This window comes from Scardinius erythrophthalmus (genome assembly GCF_964197995.2).
Source record: "Scardinius erythrophthalmus genome assembly, chromosome: 3".
NCBI lineage: Eukaryota > Metazoa > Chordata > Actinopteri > Cypriniformes > Leuciscidae > Scardinius > Scardinius erythrophthalmus.
In genome coordinates this window covers 11,936,443-11,963,849 of record NC_138223.1, presented here as the reverse complement: position 1 = coordinate 11,963,849, position 27,407 = coordinate 11,936,443, and the positions used below count along the sequence as shown (strand labels likewise).

The 27,407-nt window shown below is 33.4% G+C and overlaps 1 protein-coding gene across 1 annotated transcript; it reads right to left on the bottom strand.

Moving 5' to 3' along the window:
• Positions 1–544: 544 nt before the first annotated feature.
• Positions 545–3,594, bottom strand: LOC308688440 (uncharacterized protein). The gene is made up of 4 exons (XM_081361461.1): positions 3,214–3,594; positions 2,829–2,981; positions 2,596–2,645; positions 545–2,504 (listed from the first exon to the last, which is right to left on the bottom strand). The coding sequence occupies exons 1-4, from the start codon at positions 3,551–3,553 to the stop codon at positions 2,376–2,378; spliced, it is 672 nt and encodes a 223-aa protein (XP_081217587.1). The 5' UTR covers positions 3,554–3,594; the 3' UTR covers positions 545–2,375.
• Positions 3,595–27,407: the final 23,813 nt, after the last annotated feature.

The window sequence follows — 27,407 nt, the reverse complement described above, 5'->3', positions numbered from 1 at the left end:
GGGTTCCAAATAAAGATTTTGTGCAGATGAGGAACTTTAGTTATAGAATAAATAAGTGATTGAATGGACTTCTCATTATCTCATTATCACCCACACCTTATTTGCCCTTTTAATTCAATAAACAGGGTTACTGCAGTTGTAGCCCTCTAATAACTCTATAATCCAGTTTTCTCTGTCAGACTTGCTTTCTGCAAAGTGTGGAATGGAATCTTTTTTTCTTTTTTTTCTTCTTTTTCTTTTTTTTGGACTGAACAGCAAAACACTGTTGTTGAAACTCCATGAGCGCCACCTACTGGTCACAGAGAGTGGCCATGATGTTTTGCCATATCTTATTATAGGGCCAGAAACACACACACACACACACACACACACACACACACACACACACACACACACACACAGTTACTGTACTTACACCATAAACAATAATAATAATAAATGAATATGATCCTCCCATATCTTCTTTTGTCACTTATCTTTAATATATTTTTAAGGATTTGCCAAACACAATGAGGGACACTGAATCAATTGACACATAACATTAATTGATAGTACACATTTATTTGCTATATAACCTTCACATAAAAAATGTGCTTTAAAATATTAGTTAAATAAATGTGGAATATAACCAGATTTGAAATGTTTTAGACATTTTACAAAAAGCAAACCCACACTGCCCCCCTCAGGCCTAATAAAACTAAACACACTGATGGCTCTGACACCATGAGTGTCTTTCAGACATAATAACAGATCATGGACAAGTAAAAAAAAATATATTGCCATACTATAAAACATAACTATCCATTATATACAGTGACAAAATGTACATATAAAAGAAAAATATTCGTTTTGACACATTTATTTTAAATGGCATAGCACTGATTTAGCATAATTTGAACATTATTTGAGAGGTCATGTGGGGTGCATTTGTCAACGTAAAAAAGGAAAGCAAATATAAAAAATTAAACCAGCTCTTTGTGCTTCATTCTGAGAAATGCAGTAAATGTGAAACTTCCTCATCCATCAGAGAGTCTAAAGAAAGACTGCTGCTGTCAATCACGCTTTTGCAGACATTGCATGTACAAAAACCAATGTCACCACAAACTCACCACATGAACATTTACACGGACTTCCTCATCCTCTGTCTTCTGTCTCATAGGCACACAAGCACTAAACTGAATGGAAACATTTGTGGTTAAGATGGCTCTTTTTAACTGGAAACAAAGACCTTTCCTCAGAGAAAGACACAGACTGTGCACTTCAGTAAAACTCCTTTGAAGAGCAACTCTGATGCTTTGAATATTTCACTTTCTTTTGATTTCAACTAGATTTTAATTGTTCAAAAGAATTAAAAGCTTTAGAAGAAAAGCAGACCTAACATTCACCAGTTCAAAGAAAAATAAGAGTAAAAACAAGAATATATCTTACTACTGAGAAGCAACTTAAGTGGACATTTCTCTTTTAACTCTAAAATGCTAAGATAAGATAAGATAATTTTAAAATAAGATAGATAGTTTGCCTGTTTACTTGTTGCTAACTGTTATCCAAACATGCTAATCGACTTTAGCAAGCACAGAATGCTTCATCCGCCACGGATTATGTTTTGGGAAACCATAAAATTGAGTCAGAAAAACGCTGCAATCATTGAGTTTAAGAGAAATATAAGTACCTTAAACTAAACAACACTTCATACAGGAAACCCACTTCTACATCCTGTTATTTAGGTCATTACGTGTGTCCACAAAGACTGTTAATAGAGGAATACAACATTGTACTTTAATGAGGACCAGAGTAACAACAGTAAGAGTAACAGCTTACTGTTATAAACAAATTATCAATGTGTGAAAAATGTGTTAAAGTGTCCAGTCACTTTTTATATTTCAGTAGGTGTCTTTAATTATGTACTTACATTAAAAAGTTAGGTGAAATGTTTATTGTCTTATTTTTGTATTAAAAACACTTTTGATTCTGTTGAGGTGGGATTCGGGTAAGTTTAGGGATAGGTTTCATGGCATGGTTAGATTTAAGGTGGCAGGGAAGGATCAACGATGTAATTATAGATGTTCTTATAGATATTAATTACAGCTACATGCAGCTATTTTTTTTAAATATAAGTACGATGTTAAAACATGTCTGTAAATAATAAGACCATTGTATCAAATAATTAATTTAAATGTTAGTACACAGTAGTTAAAGACACTTAATGTAAAGTGGGACCAAGGATCCAAGTATAGAATACATATCTTTTACTTTCAGATGTAATGGTAGAAAGTCCTCAACCTGGAATCATTACATGTGATGTTAAATGATAATGAAACCTGCAACCTTTATCATATTTGGAATGTTTCAGAAAGCACCTCAGTTCTATTTTAGTTCTACTCCGTTTCTGTTCTGACCTGAGCATATGTGCTGAAGTCAGAACACTGTACTCGCTTAGTCTTGCGTTGTTTTTGTCTCCTGGTTATCACGTCTAAAGATGCATAACACACCTCTTCCTCCTCAACCTGGAATGAAAGGAATGAAATTGCTTTCTGAAACTTGCATATATTATATTTCAATGTCTATAATGAATGTGAATGTTTGCATTGTTCATACCTCAATTGTATTTCCACTTTTCAAATGGTCTTTTTGATCTGTCGCAGCATCTACAGTCGATTGTTTAAATTAGAACATCACATACATAATGGTTTAATGCAATAATGTGTTACACTTCAATTTATACATTACTGTCAAATTTTGTTTGCAGACTTTGCTTATCCAAAGTTTATCTGTATATTAAATTAAAACTGTGGCAATGCAAAAGAAGAGTGTGAGATAGTGAATTATACCTGTAGTTTTCCTCTGACAGAGGCAGTACAGACAGATAGAGGAGAGGAGAACACACACCGGACACACACTGAACAGCAGCGTCCAGCAGAGAACACAGTCTAGAGGAAGTGTGGAGGTGATGTTCGAGGGTCCAGAACACAAAGTTATTTTCTCTATATAAAATAAACACAAACATATCAATGAATGTTGACTTTATATACAGTCATGAGGTGTAAAGGGTTCAGTACAAGAAGCCACTTGCTAAATATGAAATAAACACAAATGTATCAATGAATGTTAGTAAAAATATATTTTTGTCCTGTTCATCTTGCTAATTCAGTGAGAAAGTTCTCCTGAATCACACAAGCAATGAAATAATAATAACTAGCAGAAAGGTTTTCTTACCAGCAAAAGAGAGACGAGTTGTTAGGTTTCCAAAATGGTACACTTCAGATGGGAAGTCGCCATATTTTTCACCTTTATTTACCTTACGCTCTACTTCTGCACAGTAATACAGTCCCAGATCAGAGGCACTGATGTTAGTAATATGTAGATCATGAGATTTACTGGAGTGGTTGTAGATAAAGTTGAAACGCTGAAATGTATCTAGATACCATTTTTTTAAATCTATTTCGAGAGAGGGTTGATTTTCATGAGAGCAGTTTCTTATCCATACAAAGCGGAAACCAATAGTTACAGTGCGATCACAGTAGAGAGTGATGTTGTCTCCAGGTCTGACTTTCATCTCCACTTCTGCTCCATAGATTCTGTTCTGACTGAACAACAAAACACCTGTAAAAGTGCAAAATAACTTAAAGAACTTTGAAATGTACTACCAAACAATTTACATTCGAAAAACTCTGCAAATAGCTAAAACTTCCTCAAAAAAAAAATTCTTACACATAAACACGATGAAAGCATTTCTTGGCCTCTCCATCTCTGTGAGTGACTGTGAATAACTGACACTATGAGGGTCTTACAGACGGCAGCTCTCATCTGATTGGTTCACGTCAATGGAAAATCTTTTCTAAAATGTCTCGCGTCGCAGGGGGTTGTCATTAAATTAGGTTATCATGTGTATGTACAAAGAGGAAGAGCGGTATTAACCAATCATTGATTACCCCATGGAGTTTTTTTGCTCTGATTGGTTCACAAAAATGGAAATAATCATCAAACATATATGAAGAGAGAGTAAAACTTTTGTTTGTCTGATAGATATGATAGATGTGTTTAGCATCAAATAAGTTTGATTTAGACATGCAGGTAATCATCTTTACTTGAGAAATGTTGTGCTTTCAATTGGTCAAGTTTTTTTTTAATCGAAGTGATGTTCTCTGTTATATTGTAGTCGGTTCAAGCCAGCAACGTGTAAACATGTCAAAACAGGAAACCACAGCTCTTATATTCAGAACACTTACAGCATTCGCCTCACATTTGCTGCTGTGTTATTTCGTCAAACTCAAACTTCACACCTCTTGATCACTGGTCACCAAGCACAAATGTTTCCATTAGCCTTTCTGTGGTTTTGTGTGTTTGTTAGAGTGCACATATTTGTAAGGAAGTTTGCTCAGTTTGTCTATACTGTGATTATACTGACACTAACAGCTGTCCATTGAGCTGAACTCAGCTGCATTATATTCTAAAACAGAAACAGTAACACATGTGAAGATCAATGCATCATATGATAAATCATCTGCACAATACACAAAAGTGTGTGATGCTTTTTATAAAAAAACATTAAAGTTGGCATGAAACAGAAGTTGCGATCATCTTCCCTATTGTGATAAATTTCCAAGTAAAATATATTCTCGAACAAGAATATAGGAAATGTTATGTAATGTAATGTAAATGTAATTCAGCTTTCTGTGATGGGTAGGGTTAGGGTCAGTGTAGGCCTATGGGGATAGAAAATACAGTTTGTACAATATTAACTGGTGTAATGTACCAAACTAATAATACTTCTCTACAGTAATCAATTAAAATACAGATTCTCCCAAAAAATATTTCTGTCAACTTTCACTATTACTCCAGTACATTTCCTATACTTTTACTCCGAAACATTTCCCCGAAGAATGTTCGTTACTTACTACAAAATAAAGTCGGAAGAACACAGACTGCAAGCAGGCATGTGCAAACAAGAGCTCGCACAACCGCAGCTGATTCATTTCAGAGTTGATTTCAGATTTGCTAGAGTGGCTGAGAAGGGTCTGCTGTCATTATACAGTACGAGATTGGCCTCGAGAAGCGAAATAAAGCTCACTGACGCCTCGTGGAGTTTGTTTTGACACGTGAGGCTGCGCGCTGCACAGAGCGGGATACTTCAAAAACTGATTTAAAACATAGACAACAAAACGGTATTATACAGTACACTACAGTACATGTTTTCATATCAATATAAAGTAATTCATTTGTTGACTAGATGTTGCATTAGTGGAGAACAGCAGTATGTCAAGGCTGAGAGGATGCAAACATTAGTAGCCTATACCTCAAGCGTTTAAAACAACGCAACAAAAACACACACAAGTGTTTCATGTCACGTTTATAACCATTTGCATTAGTTTACATCCATTTGTTCACTTTTATGCATTCATTATCCAGCGAAGTGGCACATATTTAAAGCTAGTGACATGAGAAAACGAACTGTAGGCTATCTTCATGCACCCGAGAGAAACATAAATCAGAAATGCATTCGATTTCAGTTCTGCTTTTTATCATCACTGTAACACGTTTTGATTAGATAATCATCAAGTGTTCTAAAATAGAAGCAAATAAAGTGTGAGAGTATACATACAATACACACATGTGTCTAATTTCAATGCTTTGGCCTTTGTGTAGATATTTAAAAATGGCCATCCATAAGCATGACTTTTTGGATTTACATGAAATGTTAACACTTTACAATAAGAGTTCATTTGTAACATTAACTAAGGTTAGGTTTTAGGTTAGGTTAAGGTTTTTCATTGTTAATTTCAACATTTACTAATACATTTTAACATTTAAAAGTTGTATCTCTTAACATTGGTTAGTGCATTATGAATGAACATGAATGATCAAGGTATAATGAATATATAAAATTATTTTTATTTTATTTTTTAAGTTCAGCACTTTTTTATATGTTATGTTTATTTTCAATCAGTTTCCATTTTACAAACTATTGGTTGATTAATCGGTTATCGGCAAGCGTGGTCCAAACTCGTTATTGTTATCGGTAAAATCCACTACCTGTCGACCTCTAGCGGCAGCACCTGCTACTCCGGTGAAAAAGAAAGTTTGTGACGAAGATAAACACCTGCGGCCATATTTGCAAGAAATGTTTTCTTATGTTGGAACGAAAGAGTTTTCGAACCGGATGAAGTGCCTCTTATACTTACCCAAAGATACTGTACAGAAAAAAACTCACCATCCAACCCCAAGAAACAAAAATAAAATAAACTGGAAGAAGCAGAGTTAAAACTGAACACGATCTTGCTGCTCAAACTGTATATATAACCATACAGAAGAATAATTTTGCAGCTTAATATTAACAAAACCAAAGAAATGTGTGGGGCTAATAAATACACGCACGCTTTTTATGCCTTTGTTACTTAATGGAGAGGAAGTTGAGCAGGTGAATCTTTTAAATACCCGGGTACAGAGATTGACTCCCAATTTACATTTGATAACCATTCAGACAGTGTATTCAAAAAGGCTTACCACGTCTAGGCTAACTGAGGAAATTAAAGAGTTTTAATATTGGAAAGGACATTCTGATAGTTGTATATAAATTACTCATTTTATGTGTGCTCACTTTTAACATTGTATACTGGATTAAATTAAGTCTGTTAAATGCAAATACAGATTCTTAAGGATTATGGCAGATTCTTTACATCACCTGTATAGTTCATTTCAGGTACTTCCATCTGGTAGACGGTATAAAGTACCTTTGGTGAAAAAGGCCAAGTATAAGAAGACCTTTATTCCAACAGCCATTGATATTTTAAACAGGAACATAAGATTAATTTTTATTTTATTTAAAATTATTTATTGTTTGTTGAGCCTTTGTCGAAAGACATTTTTCTACCCCTGTACCCCAGTGGGGATAGACAATAAAACTTTTTGAATTTGAATTTAGTTTTTAATAATTGTTTTTGCTCCTTTTGTATTTACTTGTACTTTTAGTTTCAATACTTGAGTACATTTACAGTTTTTTTTTCAACTGCTTACATTTTCAAAACTTTGCCTCTTTTTTTCCAAAACTTTAAACACAAATCCAAGAATTGCACACACAAAATGCAAAATGCCTCACATCTGTTGCGCAATGAAGCACTGCAATCAAAATATTACAAACACATCTCAAAAGCAAACATTTGTCTTACGTTGCAAACACCTTTGCCATAATATTATATTTTGGATATATCATATAGACACAGTTATTCAAAACCTAAAGCTCTTCTTTGATGAACTTCTATGTACAGTTCTGTACAAGATTGAAAGTAATTGGCAGAGAGATGTTAAAAAATATACGGTAAACACGAAAGCAAGATTGAAACCAAACTATTCATTTTTTTACTGTAAGTGTTTGTGGTTGTGAATACAGTATTACACAGTCCAAAAAACATATAACTTGACCTTTGGCCTATTTATAGGCCTATTCAAAAGCCATGATTGGTTAGTGTTAAGTAAAGCAATGAGTGTGTGCACATGTGAGGAGTTAGTGTGAGGCACTGATGAATTAGTGTGGCATTTTGATAGGTTGTGTTTGAAAAAGGAAATCAAGATACTTCCAGTTAGATTTGCGTGTTACATAGAGAATTGTGTGTTGTAGTTTGCAGAAAGTGTGTGTGTGTGTGTGTGTGTGTGTGTGTGTGTGTGTGTGTGTGTGTGTGTGTGTGTGTGTGTGTGTGTGTGTGTGTGTGTGTGTGTGTGTGTGTGTGTGTGTGTGTGTGTGTGTGTGTGTGAGAAAATAACACTTTTTGGGGGCTCCAATTAGTGAAAAAAAATATAGATCAAACATCCACATGTACAGTTCGACACTCTATTGGAGTCAGAGCATGGTTCATAAGGGGAGACATACAGTACATACAATAATAATAATAATACGGTACAAGCACATACAAAAGCCATATGGGTTAATGAAAACAACAGGTATTTTATTGTTAAAGGGGAGTTTGTTCCTTTTACAACGTAGTTTAGTATTGTGATGTAAGTCGTTAAATATTAAATAAATACTGTTAAAGGTGCTCATACACATGTGGCTTCTCCTAATACTTACCCAAACAGAAACTAAAACCACATATACTTCATCTTTCAGAATGAACATATCTGTTGTTCATTGCGTTCAGCAGTGGGAGCTGTCCAATGTGCTGAATTTACATTGGTCATCCATACATTGAATTATGAAAGATCCTTCTCAAAAATCAGTCTGATTACAAATGACAAGGCAATATGTATTTCTTATTGTTTATCTATAAATACTATTTCCCTATTAGTCTTTAACCAGTGGTTTTGCATATATATATATATATATATATATATATATATATATATATATATATATATATAATTTTTTTTTTTTTTTTTATTAATGTAATGAATGTAATGTAATTGCCATGTTTCATGCATTTTTCTATATGCATCTCCAATGGCAAGGGCATCTAATAGCTTTTCACATTAATGAGTTACTGGTTTTAGGCCGATAAGGAAATGTATATCAGACATTGTTCAGTTAATGAGAAATGTACATTATCTTGAAATATCACACACTGACCTTACAGTTATGTAAAATAGTGAATGTAATTAGAAAAGATTTGTTTGTGTGGAGGACCAGAAGTAATTCAGCACATTGGACAGCTCCCAGTGCTGAACCAACTGAACCACATCTGCAGAAGAATTTCTGAATGATGCAGAAATGTTTTTGTCCTTCCTGAATATAAAGGAAGTATTAAGAAAAGGCACATCTGCATTAGCATCTTGCAGACATAATTAAAAATATAAACCATATCTAAAAGAAGAAGTCATAATCAGCTTGCATTTGGCAACTGTGTCTGACAATATAAATCACACACTGTCCTCAGTGGCTGTCATAGAGATTACATGTATATGAGACAGAGAGTTAAACAGAGAGAGTAACTTGGTAGACAGACTGTAGACTTCTTTGAGGTGAGATATCATCCAGATAATACATTTTACACTGAGCTTGTTTTGGTATTGTTGGATATTATTGAATAATCACTGAAAAAAAGAATAGCTGATAACTGTAACCCACACAGTTGTGCTTAAATTATATATTCCAATTGTTGTAATATTTTGTCAGTTTTTGGCAAAATATAACACTGAGTTTATATAATAATTTTCAGTTTAATACACACTTTATTAGAGGCTATTAAGATTAAGAAAACATGGAAAACGAAGAAAAACTAAATAATGACTATTGTAACACTTGACGTAAAGCAAGTCAAATTTGTAGGCTAGTTTTTGTTATGTCTCATTCGAACTACAGAAACGCGACCCGGTTTAGCAAACTTGCATAGTGTGGTTATAGCAGATATAGGGCTGCAAAGTGAAACCAGAAGTGCCTTTCACCCTGTTATGACTTGATGAACCACTGAAACAATTTTGGAAACATTACTTTAAGGTATTTTTAATCGATTCCCAGCCCCCAATATACATATGGAAGGCATGTCCAATGAAGCATAACACACTTCATCACCACCCTGGAAAAATATATATATTTAATACATTCATATTTTTTATATAAATTTACTTCAATGCATATGAAAAAAACTCTTATATTACATCATATGTAAAAATATGTTATACTGATGTAATTTATGTAGCTTACCGTAAAACAAATGTAAATACATTTTATTGAAATCTTTATAGGGAAGTGCACATAATACAATACCTCATCATGCTGTTCTCAGTCTGTGATTCAGCACTAGAACCTACAGGATATTAAAATAACATAAGAATCATTTAAACTCCCCTAAAGGGACATGGTGATGAAAACAAATAATGAGATGGGAGGAAACAATATATTTCAACGCAAATGTTTTCCATTCCCTTGAAAAACTTTGCGTTTACTCAAAAAGCTTTTGAGTAGTTTAATTCCGCGCAAACACAAAGTTTCATGGGGGAAACACAAAAGCATTTTTTTCTCCCATCTCATATTTTTCCATCACCATGTCGCTTTAGGGGCTCTGTACTACAACAAATGAAGTGAGATTTAAAAGTGAAAAAAAAAAAAAATCAGAAAGCTCAAGTGACATTTTATGGCATTTAAATAACTCTGATTGTGACATTTTAAATTGTTTTATTTTGTGATATGGTGACTGACAATAATCTGAAAGCAAATCTGGAGTATAATAACATCAGACTATCCAAAGCACCTCATAACTGTGGCAGATGAAATTACTGAGTTCAGGAGCGAATGATTACCTGTAGTTTTCCTCCGACAGAGGCAGTGCACACTGACGGAAGAGAGGAGAGAGAAGAGGAGAACACATGCAGGACACACACTGACCAGCAGCTTGAAGCAGAGCATATAGTCTAACACAGGAGGTGTGGAGGTGATGTTGAACTGCTCAGCATGAGTAGACACATAAGACATTTTTAATCAGCCTTGGCTAATATTCAATTAATATATACATTTTGTTTTAACATAATAATTACACAATTTAAAATAAGTTTAATATTGCATGTGTTTTACTAAGCATAGGACTTAGCAAATTAGTAGTTCACATAAAAATATATATGAAAATATTTTGTGAATTGACGTTTTATTAAAAAAAACATTTAATGTACATTAACTAATGACTTGGTTTGCATTATATACTGTCATTTGTTTGTTGTTTATTTATCTTTAAAAATCCTATAAAGTAGTTTTCCTATAAAACACAATAAAATGTTATAATATTAATTAAACCATTTATGCTCAAATTCAATATAAGATTATAAAAATATAGATTTTTACTTGCAAGTTTGACGTTAACTATATTAAAAGTAAAATGTAGAGAAAAATGTGTCAACACAAAACAAAAGCAACACGTACAATAGTAGAAATGTTTTCTTACCAAAGACCGATAGACATGTTGTCTTGTTTCCATACTCAAACTCTAATTTTGCTGTGATTCCATGTACATTTTTACTTATTTCTGTTTTTCTTTTCACACAGTAATACATTCCCTCATCAGAGACACTGACATTCTCTATATGTAGATCATAGGAGTTACTGGAGCTGTTTTGCACAAAACTGAAACATGGAAACGTCCACTGGAACATATTTGAATTTGTAGAGTCTATTATCAGAGATGGTTGATGCTCATGTGAGCAGTTTCTCAACCAAATAATGTGTGAACCAAGAGGAATGACACAGTCACAGTAGAGAGTGATGCTGTCTCCTGCTTTAACTCTCATGTCCACTTCTGTCCCAAACACTCAACACAACTGGTGTTCACACAACAAAACACCTGCAAAAGCAAATATACGAATAAAAGATTATCAATTTAATTAATACTATGTTGTAAAGAATGCAACATAACATTTCAAAACCAAGCAAATGGACTTACACACAAATATGACGACTGTAACTCTTGCTCGCTCCATCTCAGTGACTGATAGGTTTGAGGCTCTTCAGTGAGAATGGCCTGTTCATTGTGGTGGGAGGTATTTCTGCTAAAGCGCTTTAAATCGCAATGTTTTTTTTGTTTTTTTTTTGTTTTTTTTACATATTTTAAGTGAGGGTTATATTATTCCTGCTCCACTCATTTCTTGAATTACTACACATTTTTTTTCTGAATCATTAACAGTTTGTAAACTTAACAATATGTTAAAGTGATCTTCTTACCAGAACCAGGAAGTATGACCATATTATCCCGGTTATGTCAACACTGCACTGGCTCCCTATTAAACATCCTATACATTTTTAAATATTGCTGATTAGCCTACTTACAAAGCACTACATGGTTTAGCTCCGCAGTACTTGAGAGAGCTCTTAACGCATTAAAGTTCTTCACATCTATTGCGATCTCAAAATTCCGGCCAGTTTATAATACCTAGAATATCAAAATCGACTGCTGGCGGTAGATCATTTTCCTATTTAGCACCAAAACTCTGGAACAATCTTCCTAACATTGTCCGGGAAGCCGACACACTCTGTCAGTTCAAATCTAGACTAAAAACACATCTCGTTGACCTCGCATACACATAACACAATAAACTTCTATAATGCAATGTTAAGCTGCATAGATTAGGTCAGCTGGAACCGGGAACACTCCCCATAAATCCTGATGTACTGGTTACATCATAAGAAGAATGGCGTAAAGAAATGACGCTAATATTAGTCTCTCTGTTTATCCCGAGGTTTACCGCAGTCCGCATCCAGGCCGACAACAACACAGTCCTAAAGTGTCAACTAGTCTCTCCCCTGTGAAGGCCTCCTTCCCTTCCCTTTACCTCTGTACAGATAAAACGTTGTCAGGATAATTCCAGTTCACGTATGCATTTTCTTGAGGTGTTTACTGGCCTTGGTCCTAAAATGTTGTTTGAAACCTATTTTTTTTTTTTTTTTTCTGTCTGTAACCACAAATCGTTCCATTACATTTGTGCTCTCTATGCAAGCACTAGTGTACTTACAAGCTTGTGGTTTCCTGTTCTAGCATGTCTAAATTGGGTTTCAGAATTGGGAGGAGAACTTACTTTACTTCTTTGAAAACTTGTGAATTGAAGTGAATATTAAAACAGAGCAAAAGAGTTTCAGCACCACATACAGTGAACAGCTCAGTAATAACCACATCTAAACACACTACTAATACTCTGTTTACCATATTTAAGAATAATTACATGTTGATACAAGGACTTTAGGTGGACTGGACACACATTGGAAATAGATCATTTGAAAATGAATTAAAATTGAAAACAAATATTTTTAACTTTAACTTAAAAAAACTGCAAAATTAACATGTTAAAAAGGAAGTAAGCATTCACAAAAAGAGAAGACCGTCACAAAGACCACTGGAAACATTTGTGGTTTTAACACATACCTCAGAAAAACAAACAGAAGGCCGGACTCTCTTTATTACCACGACAACTTAAATAGCACTGAAACCACTTCTTACATCCTGTGGCATCAAAACGCCACTGTTGCATTTTTTAATAGGCCTATAAGACTTGCTTGCAACGTCTACAGTATATTCCTGTATCAATCTGCTCAAGCAAATATGTCTCTTGTTTTTAAATATGTCTCTTGTTTTCTAGCATTGTTTTTATATCTTGAGCATTGCGTAACATGAAGAGTTACATTAAATTATGAGGTAAAAAACTAATTTGAGCACACATTTCATTTTATTACAGTCAATCTCTCATAAAAGCATTTCCTGACTTCTGTGCCCTTATCAAGATTTGGTCCATATCAAATGGTTTGTGGCTAAGTGTTTTTGACGTCATTCTCTGCTAAGGAGGACAAGACCAGTTTGAGCTATTAGCCACTAGATGGAGCCATTGAGTGTTTATAATTCCTATCTTTTTTTAAAGATTTATTCATATTCACAGACACTCTCATAACATAAGCATATTAGACAGTTCTGTCTAAACATTTGACAAACTTGTGCTTTTTATACTGACTGAACTTTATTTTACAATTTACCCCTGAAATGTATTTTGATACATTTTAAATGATATACAGATGATCTAAATGGAGACACAAAACTGTGTGCGTTTACTTTTAGACTAACTGCTTGGAACATCTAAATAATACAGCTTTTATTTCTTTATTTTTTAATTTTTTGTTAATTCTGTATAAGTTCTGTATAATCTTAACACAGATCGAAAATAATTAATGTTAATATTATCAAGAAAATAAAATGTAAACCCGTTAAAGTAGCATTGGATCAAATTGGGGTTTAGACGCATTTTCTTTTTTTTAAAAACTTTGATATTAATAGGTTAGACAGTGTAAATCATAACACAGGTTGCAAAAAAATGTGCCATGTGCTTATTGAAGGCATGCTTGAACTATACTTTTGTAACAGTTATGCTGCATATAAAGGCATGAAGATCAACAACCATACGTAAACGAGACTAGACAAGGGTGAACTGAAAACACAGGACTAAACGCACAGACAAATGAGGTGATTAACAATGACACAGCTGACAGTGATGACAAATCACATTAGAAACCATCATGACAAACTAGTGGCGGGGAAAGGTGCAACTGAGTCCAAACAGGGTGATATATTATGAACTTTATTGTGATTAATGCAAAAAATATGTAATTACAAAAAGAATGTACATAAAAAGAATGCCATAAGCAACTACAGGCCTTATAGCAACAGCTGAGAGAGTTTCAATGAGAAGAATTTTATATATAAAAATAAAAAAATTACTACAAGTCTGTTGCATGTGTGTGCATGTGTACTAAATGTGGTGAAAGCATGCTTGAGAAAAAGCAAGTTCAGAAATCATAGATTTACAAAAAGAGTGAGCAATAGAAAGCAGCAAGATTTCAGTAAGTTGTTTAAACTGAGCAAACAGAATCACATCTTGGCATAGGGATATGAAGATGTCAGCAGTCTATAAGAGACTTCAGTGTGGAGGCAGATCTTTCCAGTTTTACTCGTCTCACACTGATGTTTCTCTGGATCCCCCTGAAATGAATTGGAGATGCACATGAAACAATATAAACTATTGTCTTTGCCAAAGCAAAGCTTAAAACTAATTACTGAAATAATATAGGTACCTTAATAAAATTCTCTGCGAGTATCTCTGCACTCTGCTCAGAACCTAAAGATCGTGTGAAAATATGGCAGTAGTGAGAAAATAATGCAAGTCTGAACATAGTAACTTTAAGCACATACAGTATGTGCTCTTAAATAGCCTACATAAAAATGTCAGTCGCATGTAAACACATAAATGCTACTGTATAATTGTAATCGTTTTCTTTCTAATTTGCCATTTTAATTATTAACGACACTAAAAATGTGAAACTCTTCTTTCATATCAGAATCAGCTTCATATGCTTTGACAAAAAAACTCACATTATGGCTACTACAAATACAATCTTAACTACATTTTTACACATTTATAATTTGTTTACAGCTTTTATCACTGATCAAAGACATTAGGTTTTATATTGGAAAAATCATAATAAAAGTGTTAAGGAAATGAACAGTGAATGAGATACCTGCAGTTTGAGCCCGACAGAGGCAGTACACACACATGGAGGACAGGAGTGAGGAGAGGAGAACACACACCGGACACACACTGAACAGCAGCGTCCAGCAGAGAACACAGTCTAGAGGAAGTGTGGAGGTGATGTTCGAGGGTCCAGAACACAAAGTTACTTTCTCTATATACAATAAACATAAACACATCAATAATGCTGATAAAAAATATTTCAGATCTGTTCATCTTGCTTCTTCACAGAGAAAGGTAAAGTTCTCCAGAATTAAGCATATTATAAGAACTAGCAGAAAGGTTTTCTTACCTGCAAAAGAGAGACGAGTTGTTCTGTTTCCATAATGGTACACTTCAGATGAGAAGATGATGCCTTTTTCATCTTTATTTACCTTATTCTCTACTTCTGCACAGTAATACAGTCCCAGATCAGAGGCACTGATGTTAGTAATATGTAGATCATGAGAATTACTGGAGTTGTTGTAGATAAAGTTTAAACGCTGAAATGTCTCTAGATTCCATTTCTCCCTAAAACCTATTTCAAGAGATGGTTGATTTTCATGAGAGCAGTTTCTAATCCATACAAAGCGGAAACCATGAGTTACAGAGCGATCACAGTAGAGAGTGATGTTGTCTCCTGGTGTGACTTTCATCTCCACTTCTGCTCCATAGATTCTGTTCTGACTGAACAACAAAACACCTGTAAAAGTGCAAAATAACTCTTAACAAAGCACTTAAATTACCATATAAAAAATATTTATAGTAATATTGACATTTACTTTAAAAAAACACTACACTAAAACATCTGAAAACTTAAAAAAAAAAATTCTTACACATAAACATGATGAAAGCATTTCTTGGCCTCTCCATCTCTGTGTGACTGTGAATAACTGACACTATGAGGGTCTTACAGATGGCAGCTCTCATCTGATTGGTTCACGTCAATGGAAAATCTTTTCTAAAATGTCTCGCGTCACAGGGGGTTGTCATTAAATTAGGTTATCATGTGTATGTACAAAGAGTAAACACCAAACACACCAAACATTAGTTACCCTATAGAGAGTTTTTTTTTGCTCTGATTGGTTCACAAAAATAGAAATAATCAAACAGATATGAAGAGAGGGTAAAACTTTTGTTTATATGAGATAAAAATGTTTAGCATTAAATAATGTTGATTCAGACATGCAGATAATCATCTTCACCTGAAAAATGTTGTGCTTTACATTTCAATTGGTCAAGAGGTTTTTTTTATTATTAAAGTTCAGATATAAAATTTGATGTTCTCTATTGTATTGTAGTGGATTCAAACCAGCAACATGTAAAAATGTCAAAACAGGAAACCACAACTCTTATATTAAGAACACTTACAGCATACGCCTCACATTTGCTGCTGTGACATGTCGTCAAACTCAAACTTCACACCTCTTACTTGATCACTGGTCACCACACTATAAAAAAATATTGTTGGTTTAACTTAAACAAATAAGTTACCTGGTTGCCTTAACATTTTGAGTTAATTGAGTGAGTTAATACACCAAATGAGATTGATTTAATAAATAGAAACTTATATTATTATGCTATCTGAATCACATTCATTAACTAAGTTGATTTGACAAAAGATAAAAAGTTGTGATAACAAATCAAGAAAATGAGTTTTTACAGTGCAGGCACAAATGTTTACGATAGCCTTTCTGTCATTTTGTGTGTTTGTTAGAGTGCACACATTTGTGAAGAAGTTTGCTCAGCTTGTCTATACTGTGGTCAAGGCCGCATTAATGCAAGGGCTTACCTTGGCTGAAGCCCAGGGGCCTCCCAAGTTCAGGGGCCTCCCATGTTCAGGTTTATGATGAGCTGAAAAGGTCATATTGTTTTGTAACTTGTCAGGTTTTCTGTCAGTCACTCTAATTGCACGTTACATGTCTGCTGATTGAGTGACCCACGTGGCCCCATAAGCCCCATTCACACAGCCAGCGATTTTGTCGCTGTATGTCGCTAGTCTATGGCAAGCCGTTTTAACTTTTATTCATTTCCGGGATATGAATTGTTGATATCAAGAATTACATTTTTGATATCAACAATTACATTTTTTGATATCAAAAATGTAATTCTTGATATCAACAATTTAATTTTTGATATCAACAATTGAATTCTTGATATCAACAATTTAATTCTTGATATCAAAAATGTAATTCTTGATATCAACAATTGAATTCTTGATATCAACAATTGTATTTTCACTAGTGAAATGTCACCATAGGCTGCCATTCAAAATCAATTGTTGATATCAAGAATTGATTTCTTACTAGTAGAAATATAATTGTTGATATCAAGAATTACATTGTTACTAGTAAAAATGGCAATTACTGATATCAATAATTCAATTGTCACTAGTTGAAATGTCTATTCTTGATATCAACAATTTAATTGCTACTAGTAAAATTTTTCATTTTTGATATCTGAAAATGTATTTCTGATATCAATATTATTTCAGATATCTAAAATGGCTTTCTTACTAGTAACAATCACATTCATGATATCAGAAATTAACATTGTCACTAGTGAAAATGGAATTATTGATATCAAAAATAAAGGTTTTTACTAGTAAGAATTGTATTTCTGATATGTTTATTCAGAATTTTAACTAGTAAGAAATACATTTTTGATATCTGTAATAGTTTTGTCGCCCTTTTAACATTTAAAACACATATAGGATATGAATTGTTGATATCAACAATTAAATTCTTGATATCAACAATTAAATTCTTGATATCAACAATTCAATTCTTGATATCAACAATTCAATTCTTGATATCAAAAATGGAATTGTTGATATCAAGAATGTAATTGTTGATATCAAGAATTTAATTGTTGATATCAACAATTGTATTTTCACTAGTGAAATCTCACCATAGGCTGCCATTCAAAATCAATTGTTGATATCAAGAATTGATTTCTTACTAGTAAAAATATAATTGTTGATATCAAGAATTACATTGTTACTAGTAAAAATGGCAATTACTGATATCAATAATTCAATTGTCACTAGTTGAAATGTCTATTCTTGATATCAACAATTTAATTGCTACTAGTAAAATTTTTCATTTTTGATATCTGAAAATGTATTTCTGATATCAATATTATTTCAGATATCTAAAATGGCTTTCTTACTAGTAACAATCACATTCATGATATCAGAAATTAACATTGTCACTAGTGAAAATGGAATTATTGATATCAAAAATTAACATTGTTACTAGTAGCAATTAAATTGTTGATATCAAGAATAGACATTTCAACTAGTGACAATTTAATTCTTGATATCAAAAATAAAGGTTTTTACTAGTAAGAATTGTATTTCTGATAAGTGAAACTGGAATTTTAACTAGTAAGAAATCGATTCTTGATATCAACAATTGATTTTGAATGGCAGCCTATGGTGACATTTCACTAGTGAAAATACAATTACAGATATCAACAATTATAGTTTTTACTAGTTGAAATTCAATTGTTGATATCAAGAATTATCATTTTAACTAGTGAAAATGTAAATGCTGATATCAAGAATTAGCATTGTTACTAGTGGAAATGTAATTCCTGATATCAAAAATTGCCATTGTTACTAGTAGAAATCTAATTCCTGATATCAATAACAATAATTTTAACTAGTGAAAATTTAGTTGTTGATATCAAGAATTCATATCCTGCGAATGATTAAAAGTCAAAACGGCTTGCCTATTGCCATTCCCAGGATATAAATTGTTAATATCAATAATTATAGTTTTTACTAGTTGAAATTAAATTGTTAATATCAAGAATTATAGTTTTTACTAGTAAAAATTTAATTGTTGATATCAAGAATGAACATTTTTACTAGTTAAAATTGAATTGTTGATATCAACGATTCATATCCTGGAAATGAATAAAAGTTAAAACGGCTTGCCATAGTAGCAATTCAATTGTTGATATCAAGAATAGACATTTCAACTGGTGACAATTGAATTCTTGATATCAAAAATAAAGGTTTTTACTAGTAAGAATTGTATTTCTGATATGTGTATTCAGAATTTTAACCAGTAAGAAATCAATTGTAGATATCTGTAATAGTTTTGTCGCCCTTTTAACATTTAAAACACATGTAGGATATGAATTCTTGATATCAAGAATTTAATTCTTGATATCAACAATTCAATTCTTGATATCAACAATTTAATTGTTGATATCAAGAATTGAATTGTTGATATCAACAATTTAATTCTTGATATCAACAATTCAATTCTTGATATCAACAATTCAATTCTTGATATCAACAATTACATTTTTGATATCAAGAATTAAATTGTTGATATCAACAATTTAATTCTTGATATCAAAAATGTAATTGTTGATATCAAGAATTATATTTTCACTAGTGAAATGTCACCATAGGCTGCCATTCAAAATCAATTGTTGATATCAAGAATTGAATTGTTGATATCAACAATTGAATTGTTGATATCAAGAATTGAATTGTTGATATCAACAATTGAATTGTTGATATCAACAATTCAATTCTTGATATCAACAATTCAATTGTTGATATCAAGAATTACATTGTTACTAGTAAAAATGCAAATTCCTGATATCAAGAACTCAATTGTCACTAGTTGAAAGGTCTATTCTTGATATCAACAATTGAATTGCTACTAGTAACAATGTTAATTTTTGATATCTGAAAATGTATTTCTGATATCAATATAATTTCAGATCTCTAAAATGGCTTTCTTACTAGTAACAATCACATTCATGATATCAGAAATTAACATTGTCACTAGTGAAAATGGAATTATTGATATCAAAAATGAACATTGTTACTAGTAGCAATTCAATTGGTGATATCAAGAATAGACATTTCAACTAGTGACAATTGAATTCTTGATATCAAAAATAAAGGTTTTTACTAGTAAGAATTATGGCAAGCCGTTTTAACTTTTATTCATTTTCAGGATATGAATTGTTGATATCAAGAATTACATTTTTGATATCAACAATTCAATTTTTTGATATCAACAATTACATTTTTGATATCAACAATTTAATTTTTGATATCAACAATTGAATTCTTGATATCAACAATTTAATTCTTGATATCAAAAATGTAATTGTTGATATCAACAATTGAATTCTTGATATCTGTAATTATATTTTCACTAGTGAAATGTCACCATAGGCTACCATTCAAAATCAATTGTTGATATCAAGAATTGATTTCTTACTAGTAGAAATATAATTTTTGATATCAATAATTACATTGTTACTAGTAAAAATGGCAATTACTGATATCAATAATTCAATTGTCACTAGTTGAAATATATATTATTGATATCAACAATTGAATTGCTACTAGTAAAAATTTTCATTTTTGATATCTGAAAATGTATTTCTGATATCAATATTATTTCAGATATCTAAAATGTACGGTGGCCCAGTAGTGCACAACACAACGAAATGTAAAAAGCAAACATAAGTTCACAACACAACGGAAACAAGCCACAACACAACGAAATAAAGCCACAACACAACGGAAATAAGCCACAACACAACGGAAAATCCACAACACAACGAAATAAAGCCACAACACAACGGAAATAAGCCACAACACAACGGAAAATCTACAACACAACGGAAAATCTACAACACAACGAAATAAAGCCACAACACAACGGAAATGCTCCCCCGACCACTAGAGGGCTCTTGGAGCCCAGTAAAGTTAGTTTTCCAAGCCATTGTTCTAGAGTCAGCAGTCTTTATATATAAATACCACGATTAGTTTTAACAGTGTATATCAACATAAAATATTACTTCAAAATAACCTACATGAATTATAGCTGCGTATTTGATTTATACTCGAGAATGCTTGGACGCGCTTCCACAGCGCAGGGCACGTCTGGCAATTCCACCAAGTGGTTAAAACGTATAATTTATTATAATATAATTTGATAAATAAAAATAAAAACCATTTGGTGAAATAGGAAGGAATTGGCACAATTCCACCTATAATAAGTCAGTCTGGTCACTAGGAACATGATAAAAGAAAAAAAAACTTTTACAGAAATTTCCTAAAAAAAATAATTGTTAATTACTGTAAATACATGAAGGGTATTGGAAAAAAAGTCATTATTAAGTCATTATAAAAGTCATATTAAGTCAGTCTACTATCAAAAACAATCAAGCTTTGGATTTTGAATATGTCTGTTTTTGAATGTTAAAAGTAATTTTAATTAAAACAAATTATACGTTTTAACAACTTGGAGGAATTGGTAGACGTTCCCTCAGGGATAATGCGCTGTGGTAGCGCGTCAAAGCATTCTAGAGTATAAATATGCAGCTATAATGCACATAGGTGATTTTGAATTAATAAATGTCGATAAACAATGGTTAGCTACATACTGTTAAAACTAATCGTGGTGTTGATATATTTTTATAGACTGCTGACTCTCTAATGAACAATGGCTTGGAAAACTAACTTTACTGGGCTCCGAGAGCCCTCTAGTGGTCGGGAGCATTTCCGTTGTGTTGTGGCCTTATTTCGTTGTGTTGTGGATTTTCCGTTGTGTTGTGTCTTATTTCCGTTGTGTTGTGGCTTTATTTCGTTGTGTTGTGGATTTTCCGTTGTGTTGTGGCTTGTTTCCGTTGTGTTGTGGCTTGTTTCCGTTGTGTTGTGGCTTTATTTCGTTGTGTTGTGAACTTATGTTTGCTTTTTACATTTCGTTGTGTTGTGCACTACTGGGCCACCGTAAAAATGGCTTTCTTACTAGTAACAATCACATTCATGATATCAGAAATTAACATTGTCACTAGTGAAAATGGAATTATTGATATCAAAAATGAACATTGTTACTAGTAGCAATTCAATTGTTGATATCAAGAATAGACATTTCAACTAGTGACAATTGAATTCTTGATATCAAAAATAAAGGTTTTTACTAGTAAGAATTGTATTTCTGATATGTGTATTCAGAATTTTAACTAGTAAGAAATAAATTTTTGATATCTGTAATAGTTTTGTCGCCCTTTTAACATTTAAAACACATGTAGGATATGAATTGTTGATATCAACAATTCAATTCTTGATATCAACAATTAAATTCTTGATATCAGAAATTCTGATTGTTGATATCAGGAATTCAATTGTTGATATCAAAAATGACGTCATCACTCGCAGAAATACATTTTTGATATCACAAATGAAATTACAACTAGTAAGAAACATACTTCTTGATATCTGTAATTTAATTGTTACATGTTAAAATTAAATTTTCACTAGTAAAAATTGTCATTGCAGATATCAAGAATTCGTTTTTGGATATGTGCATAGTAATGAATTCCTTTTTGGATATGTGCATAGTAATGACGACTGCTTATAAATATTCAAATAAGAGCGTGACGTTTTTGCGTGATATTTTACGTGCTCAAGAACTGCGATGAACTGTGAACAAACTGGCAATGGCAGAGGAGGTTTTGAGGCAAATTGGAAGGCAATGTTATGCCATTGAAAGGACGTACCACTATGGCATTTGTGGTCAACGACATCTACGTGCCATAGAGGCATGTCTCAGAAATTTATCAAGAGTTGCCGGTCTGTTAAGAACAGAGACAGCGGACGAACTTAAAGACTCGCTCATCGACTTAAGAAGGATTTTGCTGGTGCAAAATGTAGAGCAAGACCGGTCATACTCTGCCGGACGTGTACATTTAGGTGAGTAAAATTGTTGTTCTCTCCAAGTTATTAAAATGTTAGACCTGTTAATTGAGAACGTTTAAATTATTAAAACTAGGCTATATTTGGGTCGCTACGACGTCTTTCTTTAACACGTGGCGACTCTCCGTCTCTGGTTCAGAATTAGCTATTTACTGCAAAAAATACCCCAGACTGGCCTCTTTGATGCAATTAAAACCAATTTAGACCCACTGGCAACAATCGCAAATGTTCAAATTAATTTTAACTACGTCATAACTTTGGGGGATTTCAATGGTTCTTCGGCTTGGGGCGATCTTTGTTAATTCATTAATGTGTTTTTCAGTATTTTTTAACCTGACCTCAGAGCAATTTTACATAGTAGACAGTTTTTTTTTTTTTTTTTTTTTTTTTTTTTTTACTAGGGTTGCAAATAAGGGGTAGAACATTTCTAGAAACTTTTCATGGACTGGAGTTTTGGGAAATATTCCTTTTTAGAAACTAAATGGGAATTAATTGGAATTTTGGGGTAATTTATACAAATGGTATCATACACAAACATTTATATAAACATTTTGTTTGGTCATAAGCAGACATGCATGCAAAGTAACAGTTTACAATTATTGTAAAAAAAAATTAAGACATTTTTGATTACTTCTTAGAACAACAGAAAAGCATGAATGTTTTGTAAAAGAAGTCCCATTTAAAATGTAAAATGAAACAAATTATCTGCAGGATGCACAGTGCATGCAGGAGGTTTGGCCTCAATAGCCCTGAAGTGAGTGAGGAATGTGCAGGGTAGAATTTTTTGCTGAATTGACATTAAATCTGGTTGTTTTAAACAAGATTATTTTCACCTGTAAGGACTACATGCAATTTTGTAAATTACCGGTAATCCGTTAATTCCCATGTATTATCTATTGTTACAGGAACACAGACACTTCATATTTAATTGTATTTAATCATTTTAATTATGATTTTTACATTTAATAGATTAGACTTAGACTAGGCCTACTTAATAGATTGAAAACGTACTAGATTAAGTAAAATGCACACGGCCGCACGGACATTCATAGCAGTGCGGAGCAGAGTGACCAGTGGAGACACACTGTTATGAATGCTCATGTGGCCTCAGCGGTGTCTGTTAATTGTTGTTCAATTGTTCTTTGTTTCTTTTTGTCATAGGTGTACGTGGAAGACCTTCCATTAATGTTTCAAAGCAGCAAATTGAGTTTCTAATGAAACAGGGACACACCATTAAGCAGATGGCCAATATTCTGGGCTGCTCATCTTCATTTCTTTATAGGAAAACTAAACAGCTCGGAATTCCTATACGAAAGCTGCAAAGACAAGTGACTGAGGAAGAGCTCATTCAGCATGTCAGAAGACTTCACAGTCTCTATCCCAACACAGGAAGTGAGGTGTGTTAGGCAAAGGAAAGTCAAATTCAGTATTCTGCATCCATACTGTCCGTCAGATTAAATACATTTGCTTTTATCATTTCTTCTTAGATCATGAGGGGGCTGCTACGTGGAGAAGGGCTGTTTGTCCAGCGGTGCAGAGTCCGAGAAGCCCTTACCCTAATCGATCCCACCGCGACTGCACGCAGGTGGAGTAATGCCATTGCCAGAAGAGTCTACCATGTTCCTCATCCAAACAGTTTATGGCACATAGATGGGAATATGCGGTTGATTAGGTAAAACACTATTCATCCCTCCCCCCAATACAAAGACACAGGTTCGGTGGACTGGAAACACTAAATTGCCCATAGGAGTGAGTGCACGTGAGAGTGTCCTTGGCCCTGTTTACACCTGGTATTAAGATGTGTTTTCGTCGATCGGATTACAAGTGGACGATGCTAAATACAGGCTTAAACATGGTCTAAAACTTTGAGCTTTTGAACACTTCCAGAGGTAGTTGAAAAAGCATTTGACCGGATGCTTTCATAGTGTAAACGCAAAAAATGTGGTAGACTGTGTTCGAACAACCACAAAACATTGTCTACTCTCCTCCTACTGACCTAATGCGTAAACATTATGGGAAGAGCTCTAACCAGATGGGATTTAAACGTTGTTGGCGGAAGACCCAAGTTTGGTTTTGAAGACGAAAAACGTACCAAACACAATGTTCTCTCACCATTCCTGATTTCTAATACACACTCCCTGTGTTCGGCTGGTCTTGTGGCTGTCAGAGTAGAAACGAAAGCTGCTGTTCTGTGTTTTTTAATCTTCTCCTTCATTCCGTCATTATGTACACTGAAAAAAATGATTCGTTGAATTTATTAATTTTTATTGTAAGTGGTTGCACACAATTGATTTTAGCTACATTTAAACAAATGCATTAAGTTGAACTTAATACATTTTAGTTCAACTTAATGCATTTGTTTAAATGTAGCTAAAATCAATTGTGTGCAACCACTTACCATAAACAAATTTAGTAAATTCAACTATAATTTTTTTCAGTGTACCTTGCATGAGCTTATTTCGTCCATTAGACTGAAAGATCTTAAAAAGCCCATACATTTATCCGCCCATAGACCCTCCTCTGAAAGAAATCAGGACAGAAGTGGTCGAAAGTGGACAAAAGAGACGGATTTAAACACCAGGTGTAAATGGGAATTTGTCTCCCTAATCCACTTGTGATCCGATCGACCAAAACACATCCTAATACCAGGTGTAAACAGGGCCCTAGTAGTACTGGGGTTGCACAAGTTAGTGCACTTCCAGTGTTGGGTTACATCAGGAAGGGCTTCTGGGCATAAATCCTGTGTCGAAAAAGCCTTATTCAGACTGTCAGGCCAAACCCAATTTTTGTGCATATCTAATTGGAATCATATTTAGCAAATGTGAATAGCAGGAAAAAAAATCACTTGTAATAATTTTTTTTTTTTTTTACAAATCCATTTTGAGGAAAAAAACCTTGCATCACAATATTGTGGTTGTCAAAACAATTGGTAACTAAATAGAACTTCATTAAGTTAAGTGACAACATGTTATGTTTACATGACGGATAGACTACTGTTATTTTAAGTGCTTGACACAAATTTCATGATTTTCATGATAAACTTGTGATTTGATTCCGATCTTAAAGGGATACTTCACTTTAAAATGAAAATTCTGTCATCATATACTCACCCTCAAGTTGTTTCAAACCTGTATGAATTTCTTTTTTCTGCTGAACAGAAAGGAAGATATTTTGAAGAATGTCAGTAACAAACAGTCAACTGGTCCCATTGACTTCCATAGTCGGGAAAAAAAATACTATGGAAGTCAATGGTTCCAGTTAACTGTTTGGTTACTGACATTCTTCAAAATATCTTCCTTTCTGTTCAGCAGAAGAAAGAAATTCATACAGGTTTGAAACAACTTGAGGGTGAGTATAATGACAGAATTTTCATTTTAAAGTGAAGTATTCCTTTAAGATTGGAATCAAATTGCAAGTTTATCATGAAAATCATGAAATTTTGTTCAATATCGATTAATTTAGATAAATATCAGGTACAGTAGCTACATGCTAATTTTTCTCAAGGAAAAATAAATCTCTTAACTAATGCTGTATCAGCTGGTATCATTACTAAAGGTTAAAATGAACAACACAAATTAATATAATGCAGTTTTTATAAGTTATTTTTCATGATAAGAGTACAAATATACTACAAATATTGTGTTATCATTATTTACAAAATCCACAAAAATATCAAGAAATAATTTGTCAATATCGCACTCCGCTAATCTATAACACAAGCACTTAATCATCTATTGCTACGATCCAGGATTAGATCTGCCCCATCTTATTTTATGGTTTGGAGCTCTACTAGTGACATTTAAGATACTATGAATGCACTTATTTTTTTATTGCTTAATTAACCTTGTGTTGTTTCTATGCCTTTTTTTTTTATAAAAGGTGGGGTTTTGTTGTACATGGAGCCATTGATGGGAAATCTCGCCTTATAACCTACCTGAGCTGCAACACAAATAACCGTGCCTCCACTGTGCTGACCGAGTTTGTGAAGGCCACATGTCTTTATGGCCTTCCTTCGCGAGTGCGATCTGACCATGGAGGGGAAAATTCACAAATCGCCCTCTTCATGAATCTTGTTCAAGGGGTGGAACGGAGGAGTCACATAACAGGAGAATCTGTTCATAATCAACGCATAGAGCGACTTTGGAGAGATGTTTTCCTGCATGTGCTCCAGTACTTTTACAACTTGTTCTACACTCTTGAGGATTCTGAGATCCTTGATCCAGATGATGATGTCCAAAAGATGTCCCTGCAAATTGTCTTCCTGCCAGAGATACAAAAGAGACTGGGTCTATTTAGGGAAGGATGGAATCACCACAAAATCAGAACTGAGAACAATAAAACACCTGTCCAAATATGGACTGCAGGAATGCTTGCCAACATGGAGACAAACTGCAGAGCCATCAGCAATGTTTTTGGTGAAGATCCTTGCAGCACACAAACTCTACAAGAGCTTTTGGCGCAACATGGCGTAGAAAACTTCCCTGTGACTGATGATGGTGAAGATCATTTTCCTGCTGTAGTTGTGGAGCAACCCAGAATCAATCTGAGCCATCAGCAGCAGCAAAACATTATGCAGGCAATTGAGACCATCTCAGATACTACTGCTAAGTATCAGACATGCTGCAGAGAAATTGCAAACACATTACAAGATGGCTGAGATACAATTTATGATACTCTGTTTTTTCTTGAAACGCACCATCAGAATGATAAT